Source organism: Lissotriton helveticus, chromosome 3_1, assembly GCF_964261635.1.
Source record: "Lissotriton helveticus chromosome 3_1, aLisHel1.1, whole genome shotgun sequence".
NCBI classification, from domain to species: domain Eukaryota; kingdom Metazoa; phylum Chordata; class Amphibia; order Caudata; family Salamandridae; genus Lissotriton; species Lissotriton helveticus.
The window spans coordinates 981,695,441-981,719,352 of record NC_136061.1 but is presented as its reverse complement, the minus strand read 5'-3'; the positions used below and the strand labels follow the sequence as shown (position 1 = coordinate 981,719,352).

At 43.7% G+C, this 23,912-nt stretch overlaps 1 protein-coding gene across 6 annotated transcripts in view; it reads left to right on the top strand.

The window, feature by feature from the left end:
* The window catches only part of PCNT (pericentrin), a 1,333,356-nt gene that overhangs the window by 78,302 nt on the left and 1,231,142 nt on the right, over positions 1-23,912 (top strand). For 4 of the 6 annotated variants that reach the window (XM_078681434.1, XM_078681432.1, XM_078681436.1 and 1 more), the window contains exons 3-4: positions 9,589-10,134; positions 10,479-10,628. In XM_078681434.1, the coding sequence (XP_078537560.1) occupies positions 9,589-10,134; positions 10,479-10,628 (696 nt within the window). The remainder of the gene's footprint in view (positions 1-9,588; positions 10,135-10,478; positions 10,629-23,912) is intronic. The other 2 variants (XM_078681435.1, XM_078681433.1) reach the window with 1 other exon arrangement.

Genomic DNA, 23,912 nt, shown 5'->3' with positions numbered 1-23,912 from the left:
AAGAGACCCGCATCAAACCAGAAGTGGCTGAGGTGCTTCAGGCGGGACGGCCGGTAGAATACAGTCTGCGGCTCACCCTCACGAGAAGGCCAAGACCCAGAGGCGGGGCTGATCGTCCCATGGGGGACTGGGGTGTTGGCTTGAACTTGTTGACACGACGCAGAGTGTCCATTGGGTGCACGAGGTGCGAGCTCGGTGCATCTCCCACGGAGGAAGTGGTCTGGGAGGTGCGGGAGGCCGCACTTGACGGTGTGATGAAATCAAAGTCGAAAACAGAGGGCGAGATGGGGCGAGCAGACAGCCAGGATACCCATATGGACCCTGAGGAATCAGCACAGGAACAACGGCTTAATAAGCGCCTTGACAGTATCCTGGACGCAATAGCAGCAACAAAGGAATCCTTGCACCAGGATATAGTGCAGGTAGCAACGGGGCTGGGGCTTCTGAGAGCAGACCATTCCAAATTGGTAGACAGGGTGAAAGAAACCGAGCTGGTACTTCAGGACCTGAAACCGCCGGTGGTCACGGCGGAACACAAGTTGAATGATGTGCTGAACCGCCTGGCGGTCTTGGAGAAGAGGGCTGAGGACTCCGAAAGCCGCAATCGACGCAGCAATGTCCGAGTGGTGGGTCTGCTGGAAAAATCGGAGGGGGAAGATATGGTTGCGTTTTTGGAGAACTGGTTCAAAACGGTTGTTGCCCCGGAGGGCCTCTCCTCCTTCACCCTTGAGAGGGCGCATAGAGTGCCAGCCAAGCTGCCTTTGCTGGGTCGCCCTCCTCGGCCGGTGGTGGCCAGGGTTCTACACTTTAAAGACAGAGATCTGCTGATTCAGAGAGCTCGTTCAGCGGGGCCTTTCCAAGTGGAGAACGGTACGGTCACGATCTTTCCAGATTACGCTCAGGACGTTCAAAAGGCGCAGGGCCTCGTATTTATTGGTGAAGAAGAAACTCTGAGATGAAGGGATTCAATATTCTCTGTTCTTCCCAGCTAAATTGAGGGTCATCATGGATGGGCCAACACACTTTTTTCTGATGCTTGAATCATATAGAGCTGGTACGGACCGCAGAGGAGGAGGAGAACGGGGTAAACCGATGCAGGTGCGCAAATCACAACGCCTCCGCAAACGGAACAAAACTCAGCTGAAGAAACGGACCGACCAAATGGCCGCTGACAAACTGGGAGCCCTGGCGGCGACGGCGGTGATCACAGGATCGCAGAAAGGTAGATCGGCGGTGGGGTCGGAATCCGAGGAGGTAGAAGGAAAGTCGGGGCGCGGAGCTCTCCGATGCGGACAGTGCCAGAGGCCCTTTGGTCACACCCCAAATGGCAGACGAAATCGTGGGTGACTAACACCTTCAGGATCATGCCTCCTGTGAACTGGTCCCAGCGGAACGGATGTCCGTGGTATACTATGGAACAGTACTTATGGTGACCCACCCTCCTATCGCCCTTAAGGCTCTCTGTGGTGGCTACCACAGACTAGAATTGTGTGTATTGTTATGGGAGTTTGGATGGGAACTAGTAATTTCTTATTGGGTCCTGCTCTGGGGGGGTGGGCTAGGGGAGTTGCGCGGGGTGTTGTGCTTGGGGGTCAGAGCTGTTTTGATGTGGGCGGACGGGATGGGAAGACTGAGAAGCTGAGGGGCAGTTGCAATGGGGACGTTACCTGATTTGAAGTGTCTCACATGGAACGTGCGTGGTTTGCAATCTATGTCAAGACGCCATAAGGTGCATGCGTACTTGGTGGGACGTGGGATCCAGATAGCGCTGCTTCAGGAGACCCATCTTACCAAACAGGAATGTACTGCCTTGCAGAAGAGATGGCGTGGCCAGGTGTTTGGCACGACATACTCTGCGTTTGCCAGAGGGGTCTTGGTGTGGGTGCGGGCCGGGGTCCCTTTCCAGGCCACGAACCAGGTTGCAGATCCGGAGGGTAGATATGTGGCGGTGGAAGGGAGGTTGTATGGCCGTGATGTGGTACTTTGCAGTATTTATGCCCCAAATATGGATCAGGCCCGCTTTTTTGAAAGACTGTCAGGGTCCCTGCCACATTTTCAGGCAGGACAGGTCTTGCTGGGGGGGGACTTTAACTCTATCACAGACACATTGCTAGATAGGTCGCATCCACCATTGAATAATTCCCCGCTTCGCAGGCTAGCTATGCAGAGGACAGCATGGCAGGACAGATGGGGCCTCATAGATGTATGGCGGGGGCAGCACCCCACTGATGGGGACTACTCCTTCTTTTCTGCGCTCCACGAGCTGCATGTTCGGATTGATACAATCCTAAGTAGTGACGCGATGGCAGCCCTGATGACACACTCAGAGTATTTGGCTAGGACCATATCAGATCACAACCCCCAGTTGGTGTGTATCAAGTGGCAGCGTGTGAGAACGGCGGTCCCCACGTGGCGGTTACGGCCGGAAACCCTTGAGGATCAGGGTTTCAGTGCTGACCTCTGTGAAGGCATTGAACGTTATTTTACTGAGAATAACGGAACGGCTACCACTAGAGCAGTGGAATGGGACGCGTTCAAGGTGGTGGTGAGAGGGCTATGTATTGGAAGATACTCGGGTGAGCGATCGGTAATCATTGCTGACGTGGATAATGCGGAGGGAGCACTGCGGGACTTAGAGCAGCGGCGGCCAGAACAACCGACTCTGCACACACGGTTAATGGAAGCAAGGGAGCTAGTTGCTGCGGCGACGGAGAGACTGAGGAGTTATGACTATCGACTGTACACAACAACAGTTCATGCAGAGGGGGACAAGGTGGGCACGCTGTTGGCGAAACTGGCAAATCCGGTGCCCAGGGGCTGCCCGATCATGAGCGTGCGCGAGGCAACGGGAGAGATGGTCTATTCCCAGACTGCAGTCCTCTCACGCTTCTTGGGCTACTACACGACCCGCTACCGAAGTCAACTGGAGGCTGAGGCTTCCGACATAGAGGGTTATCTGGCGGAGATTTGGCTCCCTCTGTTGGATGAGGATAGCGTTGAGGATCTGGGCCGCGCAATAACACTTCCCGAGATAAGAGGGGCGATCAAGCAGATGGCTCGGAACAAAACACCGGGAGTAGATGGCCTACAGATAGAATTTTACGCTAAATATATTGATGTTTTGGCGCCCCGTCTGCTAGTGGTCTATGCCGAGGCGGTGGAGCTGGGACACCTGCCTCAGTCGATGAGGGAGGGGCTGATCGTTCCACTGTTGAAGCCAGGAAAGGAGAGTAGCGATGGGACCTCATATAGGCCGCTGTCCGTGCTGACAGTGGTCTATAAAATTCTGAGTCGTATTCTGGCTACCAGACTATTGCCACACATGACCACACTGGTCCATGACAATCAGGCCGGGTTTATCCCAACCAGGAACACCTCGACTAATATCCGCCGCATTGTACGGGTGTTGGAGAGTTCCTTGGACCCAGATCAGATGCCGGCAGTGCTGTCCATAGATATTGAAAAAGCTTTTGATAGCTTAGAATGGGGGTACCTTGATAGGGTGCTGGAGAAGTTCGGCTTGGGCGACCAATTTGGACGATGGACAAAAGTCCTCTACTCCTCGGCGAGAGCCAGGGTGAGACTAGGATCGGTCATATCCTCCGATTATCCGGTGCGGAGAGGGACGAGGCAGGGGTGCTCACTCTCCCCGTTGCTGTTCTCGCTGGCGATGGAACAGCTGGCGGCCCAGGCTAGAGCAGGGAGGGCTTATGCTGGTATTGTGTGCGGCGGGATCCCACAATACATCTCACTTTACGCGGATGATTTGCTGGTGTTCTTGGAGGACACGGCTGAGGCCCTGGATGGAGCGACTGCAATGTTATCGCACTTTGGGAGGCTGTCAGGCCGTAGGGTCAATTGGAGTAAAACTTGCCTTTTCCCGTTGCGGGCGACCATGCCCCGGCCACGGCTGACCGAGGACATCATTTGGGAGCACTCATGCTTCACCTATCTAGGGGTCCGCATCTACCACGGGGCTGATATGTTAGAAGGGAACATAGGGCGTTGCATACGAGCTCTGAGGGGCTGCATGGGGTTCTGGGCGACCCTTCCCCTCTCGGTACAGGGCAGGGTGGCGCTGCTTAAAATGGTGGCTTTGCCACGGCTGCTCTACTATTTTCGCACACTGCCACTGTGGATTCCACAACGGATCTTTAAAGAGTTACGCACCCTAACAACGGATTTTTTGTGGGGCAACGGGAGGCGCTGAGTAGCACTGGATACGCTGCTGAGGCCAAAAGCAGAAGGGGGACTAGCGGTTCCTAATTTTGAATTCTATTATTGGGCGACGCAGCTACAGATCCTCACACAGAACGTAGCGAAGGAGTTTAGAGGCCCGGTCCAGGCCAGGGGGGGGGGGGGGAGAAATACAGAGGCACATACTGTCTATTCTCATGCAGCAGAAACTTGAGTTACGAGGTTTAATTTTATAGGAAAAGACCCTGCATTTGTGTTGGAACAGAAGAGGGCGGGGGTGGATCACCCATATGCTCCGAAATCCCACTAGGTATGTTGACGGCGCTGCCGCATGGTGGGGACTGGTCCCCGCTCATGGATTTGGAGGATTTGGGACTCCACATGGTAGGCAACCTATATGCTGATGGCGAATTACTGCCATTCTGGACGGTGCAGGAACATTTTGGCCTCCCGGATGGTAGTTTCCTCCTGTATGCGGCCGTGACAACGGCAATACGCAAACACTAGAAAACTGGCCAGACTGAGCCCAGCACGACCATGGCCTGCCAATACGTTGTAATGGCGGCGGGCACATTCAAGGCGGTCACCTGCCTCCATTCCCGAATGTTGAGTGAGGGCCTAGAACCACTTACAGTGTTGAAACAGAAGCGGGAGGAGAGCATTGGGAAACCCATACCGGATGCTACATGGGGCCACATCTGAGAAGAACTTGGAAAGGGAGCAGAAATGCTCGGTTTCAGCTGGTACACTTTTTTGTAGTGCATAGAGCTTACCTTACCCCGGGGAAGATTAGGAGGCATTTCCGGGTCCAGGGGGCGACATGCCCTAGATGCCTAGCACCTGATGTTGAACTAGACCACATGTTATGGAACTGTCCGAAACTGGGGCTATATTGGTCGGAGGTGGGGGAGCTCCTTAGGGTAGTTACTGATCGACAAGTGGAATATGATATGGCGACCTGTTTGCTGCTTTGGTTCCCCCACACGGCAAAAACAAAAATCACTAGTAAATTCATTGACCTGGGCCTCATATTAGCACAGAGGGAAATCACCTGGCACTGTAAGTCGAGGGAGGGCCCATCCAGCAGGAGGTGGACGAATGAACTACAGAAATGGGCCCGTAGTGAAAGTACGATTAGGCGCCAGCAGGCCACTCGGGCGGCCAATGAAAAAAGTATGGAGATGGCAAGGGCGTGGGAGGGACTAGTGCAAGTGCTAAAGGACTATTTGGTTGAAGATGAGTAGGGGGAGGGACCATTGTAAGAAGTTCCGTGAGGCACAATTGGGAATGAATATTGACCCCCGGATCTTTTCTGAATATGGTTATCTATGCTTGAATGAGGCCCACACCAACAGCAGTACGGGGGAAGGGAGGTGGGAGGGGGAGTTGGGGATTCCTTTAAGAGTATAAATGTTGAGAAGGGTGACTGGAGGGATACAGAAAAGCGGATGACAGACCATTATACCGACTGGAAACGATTGCTTTTTCGTGTGTTTCTTTTCTTCCTTTATTCCTTATGTCCCTGGCATTTTATGGCTGACGCCGCCCGGCTTCCGGGTTGTGGGCTAAATGGCTGTGTGATGTTTCAATTATGATCTGTGGACGGCAGCTGCCAGTGGCTAACATGTCGGAATGATTGCTTGTATACCCCATGACTCTGCAATAAAAACATAGTATAAAACAAATAAAAAATAAAAATTATTCAAAGCAGTAAATGAATTCACATATTTTCCTATGCCCTTCACTAGATCTTCTCCAGATAGCAACCCCTTTGCATTCTCACATGTCTCCTTCTGTGCCATGTCCCCCATTTTTGGATTTATCTTCATAAGGATAACTCTCCTTCTTTCCTGCAACAATCCCACATTCGCGTTCCTATTAAAACTTCCCTTTGGCTCCATCCGCTCAACAAATCCACTTGTTCATTAGCATAAGCCTCCTCTGCCATATCCAGTATTCTTGCCAGGGGTCCTAAAACATCTAAAAGCTTATCCTGGCATATTTTTAATGACGTCTCAACCTTTGCTTTGGTCCCTATCCAAGCGAAACAAATAACTGATTGGAACAGAGTCCAAATTCGGGGTGGCACACACTTTCTCTTCAATCCTTGATCTTTAGCACTCCACTCATTATTTTCCGTACTTCCCTATCTAAGGGTTTTCAAATCCAAGTCTCGATAAACTTTCCTACGTGTTCCATAGGTCACCATTCCCGCTTCTTGGATGTTTAATGTTAAGGGGCCATTTGGATGTTCAATGTTTAATATCTCCCCCAAACGGCTCCCTAACCACATCATTTGAACCATCCACCTCCATCTTTTTAAAATAGTCCTAATCCTCATCCTCTTGCAAGTACAGAACATATGCGTCTAAATCTTTTGAATTATTGCCAAACATTGAAATATGAAATCTATTTTCGAAATCCTCCTCCTCCTGTGCGCTGCTAAGTGCATCCTTTCCATGCATGCCGCTAAGGACACCCGTTCCATATTTGCTGCCTTGGACACCTTTCTTTGCGGTTGTCTGAAAAACAACCTTGTTTTGCTTTAACATATCAATTTCTTCAATATGTCTGGTCTTCCTAGTATGCTTTCTTGGAACCTCACTACACACTCCCTCCGAAAGAGAATAAAACTCCTCACCTGACTCAACCTTCTTCCTTTTCCTATTCTTTAGAATATTCTCCATGGTCTCCTTCACCTGTTTCGCCATTTAAAAAATGGATACAGTTTAAATAATCTCCTCACCAGATTTCCTGTCACTGAAAAATTCTTACCCTGTTCACCATCCATTCCTTACACAAGTTTTCCACTTAAAATAAATACCAAAATATGTCTGCAGATATTCAAAAACCCGTTCCAGCCGTACTGTTCTACTCCCTTTCTAATAAATGATCGTTTTTTTTTTTTTTTCTAACCGCAACCACTTTTCTGAGCAACCGTAATTGTGTTACCCCAAATGCATTTAATCCTTATATATTTCCTCCCAATGTAATATGGCCGCTCTTCTTGCGAGAGTGTTCTGTCGGCTCATGCTACAACCTATTCCTCTCAACAAGCAGTACCGTGTCTTCCAGCTTTGCCTCGCGCACTGCCTTTTCAGAGAAAAACCGCAATTTACGCCCATGCGTTGCCTACGCTTCACGCGTGCCACTCTGAATACACCAGGCACCGCAGGTAAGAGCGGTTAATGCCGGCACTTTTCTAAACCTATTTCCTGCATGCACGATCAATACATGTTCGCCAATTTACTGTCCCTCCCTCCTTCCCTTACTTCCTCCTCCTTCCCTTCCTTCCTTCCTCCTCCCCTTCCTTCCTTCCTCCTCCTTCCCTTCCTTCCTTCCTCCTCCTTCCCTTCCTTCCTTCCTCCTTCCCTTCCTTCCTTTCCTTCCTTCCTTCCTCCTCCTTCCCTTCCTTCCTCCCTCCTCCTTCCCTTCCTTCCTCCCTCTTCCCTTCCTTCCTCCTCCTTCCTCCCTCCCTCCCTTCCTCCCTCCTCCTTCCCCCCTCCTCCTTCCCTTCCTTCCTCAATTCTCCTTCCCTTCCTCCATGCCTTCCTCCTTCCCTGCCTTCCTCCTTCCTCGCCTTCCTCCTTCCTCCTTCCCTGCCTCCCTCCTTCCCTGCCTCCCTCCTTCTCTCCCCTGCCACCCTCCTTCCCCGCCTCCCTCCTTCTGTCCCTCTCTTGCGCCTCCTCCTTCTCTCCCTTCCTTGCGCCTCCTCCTTCTGTCCATTCCTCCTTCCTTCTGCCTCCTCTGCCCCTAACTTGCTTCCTCCTCCTCTTCCCCTTCCTTCCTGATTACAGCAGGATAGGGACATGACAATCTTGGTGAATCTGCATTCATGGTTTATGCTGTGCTTTCCTTTAGTGTGTAGAAAATATAATTAAAGGTATTTATTATGAACCAGAAAACAGGTTGCATTTGGGTATAATCTCTCTAAATAACCCTTGTGGACATGAAAAATTTCCTAATTATCTTGGTTAGCCTGTATTAAGGGAGTAAAATTAAATTTGACATTTGCGCTGATGTCATAAATGTGTGAATCCAGGTTTATAAGCTTACTTGTTTTCAGAATGTGTTTTATTGGTTCACTAGCAGTCATAAATATTTGGATGGCAATCCCTGTTCAATCTTGCTTCCATTTGAGCGGATGGCACAAGCAAGTTATATATTCATAGTTCAATATTTCTTCCGAAGAACCTTGCCCTCCTGTGTGTCTACTCCAGTTGTTTCTTGATCTTTCCGAAATGCTGTTGAGAAACACTGCAAGTAGAGGGGATTTTGGCCATCCAGCTCACAAAGAAGACTGGAGGTCTCCAGTTCTGTTCAAATGGTTGAGACAGGAAATTGACATTGGAAGGTACAACTGCATAGAGACAGCAGAAGAGTTGTTAACCACAGCTCTGTATGTTAATAGTGTACACATATTGACAATATTTTACATCTAAAATGTGTTCCTTTCATTGACAGCCACATTTGTCATTTTTTAGCACAAGGTTACAGTTCCGCGAAGGGTTATCAGTGTTCAGAATTGAATGGCGCACAACATGTAGTGGTTGAGTAGTCACGATGGGGTAATGTTTGGTGCTGCTTGTTCAGAGAGAACCCTAAAACTCTGAAACCAAAGGGTGAGAAGGCTAACCCTTATGATAAACTGACCAATCAAGCGCACACAACAATTTTAACGATATGAGTAATCAAGTTAAAGTCTTCAAAGGATAAGATCACACATGAATGTTCTTTCCATTCCTGTTTTAATAAGTATGTGAATGTTTCTCCTATCAAAGGAAATCCATAAAGAAAGAAACCAGCCGACACGTGTTTCGTCAGTAAGGATGTTAACCCAATGACTCTTCAGGGCTGAAATAGTATGGAATATCGTAATTTCGGGGGAACGGTGATAATTCCAACCCGCTCCTGTTCGGGTTATTCTCAAAATTGGAGTGTGCAAGGGTCCGCACAAGGAATCAATGGTAGAACCAAAAAAGGCGTATTTCGACAATGGCGGGTATTGCCAATTGTCACTGCATAGACGGTGTTGTGCCGTAAGTGTAACGTGGAGGATATTTGCCGGATACGGATTTGATAGGAGAAACATTCACATACTTATTAAAACAGGAATGGAAAGAACATTCATGTGTGATCTTATCCTTTGAAGACTTTAACTTGATTACTCATATCGTTAAAATTGTTGTGTGCGCCTGATTGGTCAGTTTTTATTTTTTTAGCACAAGCCCACCGATATAAAGAATGTTGTTAAACTGATGTTTTAAGACTTTGGGCCATTTAAGTTTTCTTGCTGGTCTTTGCACGGACAATTTGTCTTTTTGCGGACTGCTGTATTCTTGCTGTTAAGTCTCTGTACTGCTTGTCTTACTGACTTTTGTTCCTTTCCAGGAGCAAGAGCCTCATTTGGACATTGTTGCCAACCAGCTGGATATACATGTGTGTTGCCCATTCGATGGTCCATTTCTGGAAATGAATGTTGTTCAGAACCAACTGGTAGTAGATGAGGAGGTGGATGATGACCTAGTAGAGCACTTCCCAAGACTGATGGGATCCCAGGACAGTGAGGATCAGCTGGAGCACTTAAACCAAACATGCAGTCACCGCCAGGAAAAGTTATTTATGCAGACTACATCTGAAGAGGGTAACTATTTGGGGGAGCATCTGATTCATCAAACTCCACCACAGAATCAGAAGAAGCTTTCTCAGCAGACTGGATCCCAGGAGGAAACTAATTCCGAGGAACCACTCCTACATCATGCTTTGTCCGAGAATGAAGAGCAACTCTCTCTGCAGATTGCATCCCAGAAGGGGGAGTATTTACAGGAATATCTCCTCCATTCTGCTTCTTTCCAGAATGAGAAACAACTACAGCAATGTGGATCCCAGGAAGAGGAAGAACTGCCAGATTCTAATGCAGGCCAGGCCATTCAGCAGGTACCTTTTTTACTCTGAGTGTTAATTAATCTAAATCAGAATTTGTTGTTATTTTGAAATTAATCCTATTTTAAGCTTCAAGTGATGAACATTGGTTGAAAAGAAAGTCTGCATCAATACTGGTGGGACATGAACTGGAACAAGGTGGATGAATTATCTGTAGATAAATAACATCTGCATGAATTATCCTATACATAACGTTTGAATGGTTACAGAAGTGAAGTGCACATATAGGTTAAGATTGTATCGTTTCAGTCTGGTATATGTAGATAACTTGTTATTCTAAAACTTTACTTGTGACATTAGTGAGTTAAAGAAGTCATATGTGCGGTTATTTCTTGTAGGAGCTAGAGTCTGCTCTCAAGGAAAGAAATGCCATCATATATCAACTGAGCATCAATCTTCAGCAGGTCCTGCAAAGTAGGGATGAGTTGCAGGGAGAAGCCATGCTGTTGGCCACTCAGTTCCAGGTTTTGCAGGAGAGAATGAAGGAGGTAAAAAGCTGCCTGTTTAGAGATGAGCCTCGTGGGATTAGGAGGATATCCTTTGGCAATATTGATGATGAAACGGCACCACTAGAACACCACAAGTAGGGGAAAGGTTAAAGGCAGAGTGTTTATTGTATATAAAAAGTATTAACCCTGAATAGGCTGGCTAAGGGGAATATCCATTGTCCACCATAGCCTTGAGGAAAGGGAGGGGTTTAAAAATGCAGCTGATACCAAAATACCATTTTGTATTGTATTGCAGAACCATCAATATACTCTTAATGAAGAGTATAATCTGAAAAAAATCTGATATATTCACATGCAGTGACACATTGACAAACTTTGACAAAACTGGAAGCTTTCGGTGGAGGATATATTGAGTTTTACGAGTGTACTTGGTCATAAATAGCAATATCATTTGAAACCGTGATTGTTGAGCTTTATAAGACTAGATGCTCATTGCTGACAGATTGGTAGGAAAAACTATCTCTGTTTGGCATGCAGTCATTATGAGATATATATGTTTGGATTTTAAGTTCATCTTAAAATGTTCCAGTCCATTTTTTTAAAGTTTTATTTCCATTGTAAACAAACATTGTAGGCCAGTACACTAAATTGTCATTTAAAGTGCAGTCTAGTCTGACAAGTGCACAGAACATGCAAACAAATGATTTGAGGTGTTGTACTCAATTGGTATCTTAGCAGTGTTCCCACAACCAGTGGTATTTGCCTGCAGAAGGTGTGCTACTGGAGTATATTAGCCATATCTGTTTCCCGGTTTTAGAGGGTGTTCAGACTCTGACTCAGGCCAGCTAGATAGGTTTTCAGCGGGGCCTATATATTGGTGGGTCTGGAGGCAGACTGGGAGTATTGCAAATGTCAGTGTTCAGCACAGGTTATAAGGCCTCTGAGCCACTGGGCAGATCTGGGGGTACTTGTGATTTCCAATTCCTGTTCATCCTTTGCTTTTTAAGTAGTAGGGCTAGTTCAGTAAGTTTGTGGTAGGGCTTTGCAACATCCCTAGCATAGCCAAGAAGTGCCACCCTAGGTGTTCTGGTCAGATCTGGGGAGGTCATTGCCTCCAGTCAGTAGTGCCCTGCCCGGGAAATTTGCATTGAAGGCTCCATACTGTCAGCATGTGCAATCAGGACAGTACCATATCGTAACATAGCAGTGGCAGTGTAGTATGCTTGTGTGGCGGGGTAGAAGGAAGGGCACGGAGACTAGATCGGGGAATATATGGTTTTATTTTTCCAAGGGTTTTTTTCTTTCTTAAGGTCCGTCTTTCCCGGGCCAATGAAGCGGAGTCCGTGTTTGCTGGTTCCTCTGGTGTGCCCTTAGACCTCCGAGGAAGATAGGATGGCTCTCCTCCGTGGGACATGCGAAGAAAAGAAAAAAAAGAAATACACCGATGTCAGGATGCGATACTGACCTCTGGTTCCCACTATAGGACCCGGGTAGTGCGAAGGGAAAAACACGAGTGTATATAACGCTATGTTACACTCAATTTCACGGGTGGTGTCAGTGGGGAAATGTGAGGGTAGTGTCGGGAGGGGGAATGCCATTGAACACGATATGTACAAGTATAGACACACGCTCTCTGCGCTTCACTAGGGGTTCTTGGTCACAGCCTCTCCCCGTCTCCCCGACACACGCCGAAGCACCTGTGTGAGCCACACTCCTCCTTGTTGAGTGTGGCTGGGCGAAGCATGGAAACGTTGGCCTCCATGCACCGGAACCTCCGTCTTCGGATCCACAGGGTCTCGAAACCGTCCTTCTCTTTCAGCTCGTAGTTTCACCGGCTCTCCGAGGCAAGCGAAACGCTCTTCGGTGACATCACACGCCGATGCTTCCTCTTCCTGCTTCTTCTCCAATCCGGTAAGGCCTGCGTCATCCGGGGGCGTGAACCTGTAGGGCAGGCTTGAACTCTTAAAAGGGCCATCCTTGATTTCGTCCTCCTTGTATAGGTGCCATAGTTATTCTCCGTCTGATGACCACTCGTTCTGAGGGCGTAACGAGGGAGGCGTACTCCTGTTAGAGACCCACCATGCCTTCTCGGACACCCTCCCCTCTGCTGCCCTGGGCTCTTTGTTACAGCTTGTTTAGGAATTTTATATGTATAAATCTAAACCGGACGTTTGAGGATATTTTCTCAGTTTTGTTTACAGCTATATACCTATTGCATGGTCGTCAATGCATGACTAAGCTCGCATTCCCAACTAGATTTAGTGTGCTAGCCAACAGTTGATGGAATTGAAGTAATTGTGTTGTACATCCGGTTTTTTTGGAGTTTTTTGGGTCTAGGGTTTGTGAGAAGCATTGTTAGTAGTTGCTACTCTTGTGGTTCCACTGGGAATGATGGGCACAATTCCTGCATGTAGTTGGTGGTATGCCAAGACTTGTAGCTGGTTGCTCGTGGTGTTTTGCAAGTATTCTGCATAGGATATGAAGGTTTTATCTACAAAGAGGTCACCTATTGTGTGGTATTTTTTTTCTATAGCTGCCTTGCACTCGTACATCCGTTGTCAGGGTGAGTTGGAGATTGTTGGCCACTAGAATGTGTGGAGAGTACATTGCATCAACGTATGAAAGAGTGGCTAGCCCTGCCCATGCCCATCGTGAGCCCTTGACTATGTACATTTCTTCTCAAGGTCCCGTGAATGGACCCAGTGGTGCTCGTATTATGCCCGGGCGACTGAGAAGTACTTTTCTAAGTTTGGGGCGTAAAAAGCTACTGTCTTTTATGGCTGTTGCATTTTGGACCATACTTTTCTGGGCTCCCAACTAGCCCATGCCAGTCATAGCATTAGCATTAAGGATCGAAGTTAGTTAAAAAATGCTTTGTTTAGTGGTATAAGATTTTTTGGGAAAAGGTAGAGCAGCTTGTAAAGAATCTCCATTTTCTTGAGTGCCAACTTGTCGCCACCAACGACGGCACCCCAACCCCGATTGACAATTTTATGTTGTAATATGCAAAACGTAAATGTAAGAGGTTTGGTCCAAACTGCAAGTATTCGATTTTAGGTCTGATTTTACAATTTTGATTCTCCCCATGTCACTCCTAATAACATCAGAAATCTGGGTGATCTGCTTATTAGGAGTCATTTAGAAGAAACAAGATGAATATTAGATTGCTGTCTGCCTCCTCTACCGAAAATGTTTTTCTACTGTGGTAGCTTAGAATAAATAGCATTTCAAACTATGATGACGGTATTATTTTGAAGAATATAATTAAAATCGGATTCTTTGTGAATTGTTTTTCAACCTTGAGAGTTGTTTTACAATGACCCTGCAATTGAAAGAGGGGAAAAAGAAGTAAAATGCCACTGTGGAATAACTCGTTTTGGCACATGATATAAAAACGATTGTTTCAAAATTATTTACTATTGATGTAGTGACACAAGATTAGGCAACCATGAACTGATTCTAAGAAAGAGAAGCGAAATGGATTTAGAAGTTGGAACCTAACTCTAGTAGGGAAGAATGGTGACTCTGAAATGGCATGTGTCTTTAGTTTGAAAATGGACCACCCCACCCCCTATCCAGTCTTATGGGATATTTTTGGGGAACGGACTTCAGTTTGTCTGAAAACACTTGAGCAAAGTTCATTAGACAGCAGGAGTTAATTATCTAAAGATGAGACTTAAGATAATTTTGCGATTGAAAGTCAAGCTCCGTCTCTTAATTTTAAGTAAAATAGCTCCTGAACAAATGAGCTTTTAGCAAATTACAGTAGATTTTGAAGCTCTTGGTGTATACCTATTAATTCCGATAAACATTTGCTTTAGATACTGTACAGTGACCTAGTTTGAGATTTTAAACTTAATGCAACTTATTCTTATGCATCCTCACTTCTATTCATAAGCGTATTATTGCCTCTGGCATGCATGGGTCCCCATATACATTTTCATGAATGTAGTGTTGTTAAGTCTCTATTTGGAGATAGTCACAAGCAACGGCAAAGCCTGTAGTTTTCGTCTTTATAATGCAAGTGCCAAGCTATTGACTTTGCCAGTGCTAGTTTGTGAAGCATTGATTGTTCAAAAAAGTAAATGAAACGTTCCAATGTACTGGAGGAAAAGAAAGTTTATTTCTGGAGGTATGTCAAAATTGTACATTGAATTCAATATTTTCAATCTTATTGAATGACCTGCTCCATTTTTCACACTCTTCTTAGAAAATTCAGAACATAAATTTTTAAAAAAAGGCAAGTGTTAGAATTTAAAGGAAGCCACTTGCCTGGGCATCATTTACTTTCTACTGGACTCCAAACTGAAACGTGCTCCAGCCGCTTGCTCCTCTGCTGTAGCCTAGGGGTCAGATTTATTTGCTTACACGACAAGAGGCAGCTCCTTTAGAGCCATGCAAAGTACACCTTTTTCCTTCTGTACTAGCTGAGTCACACAGAAGCCAGGCACTCTGTCACAAAAGACTTTGACGTATATTTGTGCAATATTGTATTGTAATTGCATTTATATAGCGCTTAATACACCTGACGAGGTGTCAAACCGATTTTTTGGTGAGTAGCTCGCTACTCCGGAACTCATAAAGGATTAGTGTTGAATTAGTATAGTGGAATACGAAAGTCAGTGGTGGATATGTTAGTCCGTTATTTGTATTGAAAAGGATAGTGGAGGGAAAGAAGAGGGAAGGATTAAACTTAAAAAAAAAAATGTTTTGTTTTGGAGGTCGTAGCAGTAGGAGGAGGCTTGGGATGGGTAAAAGGGGTGGAGGGATCGAAGAGGGAAAAGGTTTAGATTTATAGAATGCTTGCTATCCCTGATGGGGTGTTTAAGCGCTTTTTTGGCAAGTAGCTCACTACTCCGGAACCCATAAAAGATATGGGGTGAATTAGTATAGTGAAATATGAAATTAATTTGAGAGGTGGACATGTTAGTCTGTTGTTTGGCTTGAAAAGGATAGTGGAGGGAAAGAAGAGGGAAGGATTTAGACTTAAAAAAAAATGTTTTGTTTTGGAAGTCGTAGCATTAGGAGGAGGCTTGGTATGGGTAAAAGGTGTGTGGAGAGGGAAAGAGTCAGAGGGAAGGGTTTAGAAAAGCTCGTTTTGGGGAATTGGAATAGTAAACGAGGTATGAGATGATGTAAGGAGGGTTAAAGGAGGGAAGTGTTTAGAAAGGGTTATTTTGTTGATCATAGTAGTGGTATGGGGTTTGGGATGAATGAGAGAGCGGAGGTAGAGGATGTATTGATAGAGGTATAGGGTGAGAAATAGGGTAGTGCATTGGAAAGAGTAGTAGGAAGAGGTTTGAGATGAGTCCGAGTTGAGGTAGAGGATATATTGAGAGAGGTATAGGTGAGAAATAGGGTAGTGCATTGGATATGCTGAATTCGAAGAAAAGTAATAAATATATAGATCCATCAGTACATGGAAGCTTTATATAGATGCATAAAGGAAGTAAGTATATGTAGATTAAACATGCATTAACCCCTTCCGCGCTCATGACGAGCTCAGCTCATCATGAGTGACGACGCTCGTACGCTCATGACGAGCTGAACTAGTCATGTAACGCGTTTTTAAAAAAAACTCAGCGCACAGCGGGAAAACCGCTAGCGCGCATGCGGTTAAATAAACTCCGGCTTTCAAGTGTTGTACTTTAAAATTAAATTTATTTTTTTATGTACGTTCGTTTTTGTAATTCAATAGTAAAGCAATTTTAGATAAATAGTGATAAGATTTACTTATTTGTGCAGTCACTTATATACTAGTTAAAACATAGAATGATGTAGCCATCAGTAAGTAAGATGTACTTTTGTTTCGCAGAACTAATTAATATCTATATATTTTTTTTAACATAATTCTACACGTTTATACAAAGCAATACACACATATAGGTACATATTTATAGTATAAATAAATGCTTATATACAGAGGGATATGCTGTATATTTCTGTTTTGCGTATGGTGCTTATGTGGGGAAGATCCAATTCTTGAGCAGTTTTCTGAAGATAAGGTGGTTATCCTTGGATCTTAAGTTAGGGGGTAAACAGTTCCATAGTGTGGCTGCTTGAACAGAGAAGGATGTTCCATCCACGTTTTTTTCTTGTTTCTTGGGATTTTGAGGTGGGGTGCCACTCTAGAGCAGAGGCTCCTTTGTTGAATGCGTTGGGTGATTTTATTCCTGCTGAAGAGCGGTCCCATTCCATCTATCGCTTTCTGGGCGATAAAAAGCAGCTTGAACATCGATCTTCTGGCAACCAGTAACCAATGCAGGACTTTGAAGTCGGGGGAGATGTGGTCTTGCGGTTTTATATGTAAGAGTAGTCTGGCAGCCGAGTTCTGAATCCGTTGTCTTTTCATGGTCATTAATGATAATCTGTGATAGAGGCTATTGGCGTAATCAAGTTTGGACAGAACAAGGGAGATGGTAGTGTGGACCTTGTGTGGAAATCCCAAATGGGGAAAGATTAGTCACAGAGTTTTTATAGTAGCAAAGCTTGATCTTGCTAGTTGGTCCACTTGGGCATTTATCGATAGCTTGGAGTCAGTGGTCATTCCGAGGTTTCTTACTTCCTTTGATACTTTAGGTGGTGTTCCCAGATCACCAGGCCAGGCGGTGAGCGGGTCGTAATGTTTCCAATCACCACACGTGAGTATTTCTGTTTTGGAAGCATTCAATTTGAAATGGATCTACGTCATCCATTGATCCACGGCTCTGAGACAACTGAAAATGGCGAGTTTCCAATGTCTTTGGGGCATTCCAGTTGAAGGAGTATTTGCATGTCATCTGTATAGTTATAGCATCTGAGGTGAAATTGATCAGTACTGGTAATGACTATAGAATGCAGGAAAATAAGTATCCTTCGAATCTGCTCTTTGGTAACACCCCAGCAAAAATATACCTATTGCAGTGCTTGCTTTTACAGACAAAGCTGTGAGGAGCAACACTTTAGCATAGAGGTTGGGTTTTGGGGAGGAATGTAGAGAATCTGCATACGAGGGAGAGAGCCAAAAAACACAGTCTTGGAGTGCTGAAGGGAAAAAGCACATCCCTGAATGTGAAAAGTGGAATATTAGTCATCCATTCAAAAGGATGGTAAAGAGGCTATGCTGCAGTGGAGGAACAAACACAAGAGGAGGGAAGAATGCATTGAATAAACCGTAAGCAAATGGGTGTTAAGGAAACCAAGCAGTGGTAAGTAATGGGCAGGTTCCAAGTCCCTGTAAGTGTTTTTGATATGGTCCATTAGAGGGCTTTCAACAATAGACAAGTAAAAGTTGTCTTTTTTCCCCTCTACTCCATGGGTTTCCCACCCTGCATAGCTTTTGAGGAATTCTCTTCACATTTCAAACTTTTCCATGTTCATTCAACAGCTGAATCAATAAAAAGGGAAAACTTTATATTCTCTCTGAAGAAAGTTTTTCTTCACAAATGTCTTTAATGTTTGATTGCCCCTCCTGTGAGAATGAAAGTTGCTTTTGACCCCCCCCCCCTTGTATGTATGTGCTTGTGCCATGGTTTGTCTGTCTTCCACAATGTCTGTAAAAGATTGTGAACTTTATCAGAAAATATATTTTAGGGAGACAAGGGAACCAGATAGGTATACAGGGACCTGGAGTACGAACTATTTTAAGGTACAAAGGTCCCTAGCAAAAAAAAAGTAATTGTGGAAAATTATATATATATATATATATATATATATATATATATATATATATATATATATATATATCTATACAATGATATCTATACTTCGATTGTTCACATGAACAAAATATTGTACTGAAAAAGTAAAAGAAAACATATCCGTGGGAACCTATTTATCATAAAAACGGAAAAAGATCAGGCAATACAGGAAGGCATGGCCAAAATTATAGCTGTTAGGCCAACATCAAATATGTGAGAGCACTCTAGCACACATTAATACATGATTTACATTTTGTGTCAGAGGGCATAAAGTTGACGGTGTTTCGATCCCTTTAACTAAATACTGGGATCATCTTCAGGACAGAGCAAATGGGTGCCTTAGGCAATTGCCTGTCAATCGAGGTTCCAGAAGGAGAGAGAAAAAGAGAAGGGAAAAAGGGGGTGAGGGAGGAAAGGCGGGAGATTAAAATACAAGGAGTTGGCAGTTCACAATGAGAGTATTGCCTGTGGATGCTGAGGCATGCTCAATTTTGAGTTGATAAGGACTGTGACTAGACAAGTGTTAACCGTCCGAGCCTGCAGTGGTACAAGGGGATTGTATCTTCTCTGGAGTATATTTAGAGGCCATGCATTAATGCAAGAAGGTATCCTAAAAGGTTGGCAGGAGATGAGTTACCTTGGACTCTGTCTTTAGTCATAGCAGATTGCTAGGTCCAGGTTGCGTTAACTTGCATCAAAAGTGTGATGAAACGCTGTGAAAACGAAGATAATCACTGTGGGATCTGGAAGAGTGGTTGTGAGTGTGGTCTAAGTGGGTTTTGATTAAATACAAACCGTGATTGTCTTGGGTCTCTGAATGTCGCCAACAGCCGATTATTGCAGCCACTAGAAGGTCCTATGGTGAGGGGAATATACATGGTTCTTATCAGGGAAAAAAAACCAGCCAACTGCTGGTGATTGGCTGTGGGAGGAGAGTCGTAGCATAAGCGGAAGGGCAAAAGATGAATTCAGTGTGGTTTTGGTGCATGGTGAGAAATCTTACCGTAATGATGGACTGCGAGATAGTCCTGCTTTTGACAGTACAGAGGAAGTGGTGTGGCGGGTCAGTGCTGGAACTGACGGACCCGGAAGTGTGAGTGGTTGGAGGATAAGACGTATGATGGGTGGGGTCGGTGTGATGACGTGTCGAACAAAAGCGTAACAATTCTGTTGGGATATATGCAGACTGAAAGAAGAGAAAAGCAGCCATCTTGGAATGGGGTAGTGGTTACAGAGGTAGCTACGCCTTGTATATGTCAATGATAGACTGATGGCATCATCGAGAAGGACTTTAAAAAAAAAAATATATATATTTTTTTGTTGCTTGAAAAGCAAAACAAACAATTGGGAAAAGAAGTCGTAAGTGAATTGTGTGCTCCAGTGCGGGCAGCAAGGTACAGCAATGGGCAGAAGGTATTGTAGCAGACTCCTCAACGAGAAACGTAGATTTACAATAATATCACGCATATGCAACACATAGGTCAATTCCAGTACAAACATAATCGTCAGGAGTGGATTAGGCATCAGTTATTAGTGGTTTGGTTCTGTCCTGCCGTGCGAAAGATCCAGTCTCCTCCCATCTGCGTCAAAGTCCAGATGGTAGTATTCTATCCATGGCGTCCACATTTTTCTGAATTTACGCAGGCAACTCCTCGCCTTGTAAATCACTATCTCCGTAACCATATATAGGTTGTTCCAGCGCTCCAACAGAAATTCTTTATAAATGACGTCACAATCTACTACCACACTTACCAATTAAAACCAGGCCCATAAGAAACAACAGAGCAGCTGAAACAAGAGGTGAATGGATCTGATATGTTGTTATTAAACTCTTTTCAATAAACAAGACCAGCTTGTCAATTTTAAAAGTTTATTTAAAATTTCTCAATTGCATAAACTTTATTAATTCTTTAATAATATCAACATTTATTTTTAATAAGTAAGCTTTATTGTATTTTAATCATTGGCTCAAAATCTGACAGTTCAACATTGTATGAAATAATGAATTTTAAAGAAAACATAGCCCTAAATTCTAAGTTAGCTTTCTGACCTGAAAAGGAAAATAATGAATAAACAGTTGAATGCTTACAAGTCCATGGAAAATCGAACAGCACTTCGCCCTCAGGAAACAGTCAGCCCCGATCCCTTCAAGAGGCCAATTTTTATACCCTATTTGCTTGCTAATCTAACTAAAATGTAATTCTTTCTGAAAGTTCAGCACTCTGATTGGTTGCTGACTGTCAGACCACCAAAATCACCACGTCCAGGGTGTAAGCGTCACCATACTATTGTTCATTGACATAGTGACATCAGCTTCCGAGTGTCTTTGCAACAATTTAAAAAGTTGCTTCTCTGACTTCCACCAGAGCTCGGCAAAAAATCATCCCTGCCATTCCTCGGCCTTGAGAAAAGAACATCCAGAGCAGTTCATGAATAAGTCTCTTTTGTTAGAGCCACAGTCTTTTTCAAAGGTTATGCAAAAGCAACGTTCCATGGAAAGTTTCCAAGATGACTGCACTTGGCTCCAACTCTGCTCACGTACAGGCCGATCAGCTTTTCTTCAGAACCAGAACTAAGGCTAGGCCTCAAACCACATTCAGGCTAATAATTAAACAAACACAGAAAGAGTGATTAATTCAGGTAAAACAAACCCTTCTGTTACCCACCCTTCCCTGCTAGTGATTAACCCATTAATAAATGACAACTAGCAGAAGCAAACAAAGCAGCACATAAAATAACTACCATTCTTCATATAGTCCAGCTTTATGAATCTGAAAGAATTAAAAGATGATTAAATGTTTCACAGACAGACAATCACAACATAAGACAAACAAGTAAGCACATATAATGAAGCACATGCCTTGAATGATCAGCCGCATATTAATAGTGACAAAGACAATAGGACAGACATGACAAACAAAACAATATTAATCATGTGTTACAAAACAGACTTGCAAATGCAACAAAAGCACATGTTATTAATTCCCGCGTGTTCATGTGTGGTGCAAACTTAATCTAGGTTGGATTAATCAAATATATCATGCAACAATTCATTAATTGATTAGTTCATGTTATAGGGAATTGAATTCACAAGTCAGAATAAAATATTTTCTGAAGCTCGCTTCATCAACTCCCTCATCTGGTGATTTAAAAATTACCAAATAACACCCAAAAATTTCAAGAAATTTTTACCCACTTTTGGAGACTTCACACGTTGAATTCTCTCGATATTAGTCTCCCTAAACCCCAGTTTCTGCTGTCTGATCATCTCTTCCAAACTGAACCCTTCGCATTTCCTCTAACTCATATTCCTTCTCCTGTTCCTTTCTGAGTTTATAAATTCTTCTCTTTTCCTTCTGATGCTTTCTCCTCTTGTGAATCAAACAACTAATTTTTAGCAGCATTATCGCTATAAGAATGACAATTACTGGATAGAGCACTTTGCCAATGATTGAACTACCAATTTCAGAAAACCAATCTTTGATAGCCTCCATTCTCTTCCCAATTTTCTCGGTAAAACTTTCTTCCTCCATGGGTTCTATTTCTTCATGAAAATGTGTAATGTTTTTAACAAGCACCTCTATATCCCGACTTTTGTCAGGTATATAAGTACAGCAATGTTGGACATGCAAGACCCCACAAACTCCTCCCTCTTTTGCAAGCAGAATGTCTAATGCAAGACGATTCTGCATAACCATGCTTCTGGTAGCAACAAGTTCTGTGCTAACCAACTGGAAACCACTCGCAGTATCAGTTGACAATCTATCCACAATTGTAGAAATTTTTCTGATTTTGATTGAATTCATAGTAATTCCCACCATAGGAATAACAGCACCAAAGATGTCTCCCAGGATTTCTGAAAAACTTTCTCTTTTGTACCTATTCAAATGTTCACCAAATTCAAAGGTACCCCTTTCATTTCTGTCAACATGAAATATTTTTGGAAAGACCAGGCCAATATAACATGTCCCGTACCAGTGGTCTGGAAGACTAAAATATGCTTTATTACCACAGATAAAATAAATCCCAGGAAAAATTGGATCCTTACCACCTTTAAATCCCCAACCCCCTGTGATAAGATAAGTATCCTCACATTGACTAGCACCCACAAAAAGATTATCATACAACGTATTGTCTCTTCTAATGCAAAATTTACCACTAACTGGTTCATCTATGTGAATTGCAGCATTTGTGTTAACACCATTTAATTTAGCATCCTCCATTTGCCAGTACTTAGACTTGGCATGCTGTAACATCTCATTTCTTTTGTAAACAGCCCTTCTCTCCTCAACCATGTTCAGGAAAGTCTTCTCTTCAGCTCTCATTTTGCAAGTTAAATTATTTCTATAAGCGTATTCATAATTGAGTTCATTAGTAACTAAAAAGAATTCCCTCATTTGCTTTGCAGGTCTAACTTTGTTTAAGCTATTTACAAGTTTGAGATTTGCAAAAACCTCATCAAAGTCTGAGTAATAATACTCCAGACGTCCAGTTTCATAAAACAAGCTAGCAATCACACTGCAAGTAATGCCATAAGTGAGAGGTAACATATTATAAGTCATACCCTCTGAAACAGAAGCAGGCAATTTTACGCAGACATAGCAATCCTTAACATTCATTACTTTAACATATTCAGATAAAAGCCTTGAAAATGAATTGCTTGAGAAATCTCCAACAGATCTGTCTTGATGAATCTCTGGATTATGCTCAATAACTCTGCTAAACTTGCCAGCATGTTTCTCATGTTTAGACTCAACCTTACTGGTTATATTAGTCTTGGATTTCTGCTTATTAACATCAAAAGGATAGACCACAGCTAGAATTAACCAAAGTAGAATTAATAATATCACACAAATTGAAGTCATTTTACAACATCTCTTAAGAATCGAACACCTAGAAGTATCTGATCCAGGCATTTAAAAAAAAAAAAAAATTTTTTTTTTAAAATTTTAAAATGTGAGTAGACTACAACATTTTAAAATGTGAGTAGACTACAAACTATATCCCCATTAAAAAAAAAAAAATATATATATATTTTTTTAGAAATAAAACCCTAAACAGCTTTTCTTCGACCTTGTGTCACAAAAACATGTGCTTTTCCAACTAAACAACTTTTCTTCGACCTAAAGTCACCTAACAAAATTTTTTTTCAGCCTTATGCCAGAAATCAAAAACTCCTATCTAAATGTAATGACTAAAATCCTTGCCACTGATTTCAGCAATCTCCAAATCTTCTTGGCCACTGGATTCCACCTCAGCACTTGGTGGTATTATGATGTATGTCCATTCCGGAGACTTATATTTCTGATTTGGCTTTATTACTCTTCTTGTTTTGTAGTGTAGTTCCTATTATCCCAATAGGCTCTGCGCATTGGAATAATACCTCCAATAGTATAGACCTAGACCAGACGTTAACTAGGTCTTCTACTGTCGATATTAGACTTAAAGTTTTGGGTTTGCCAGCTAGCTCAGAGTTCACTAGAAACTTTCTCGAATAGGCAAGGAGGAGTTGAACCTCCCTGGATAGACAAGAAGGGATTTAGTTTCTGACAACCATAGAACATGACCACTTTGCTCTCCCCTAATCAAGAGTGTATCTCTAGAGTCGTGTGAAAACAAAAGACAACTTATTTTACTCAGTCAG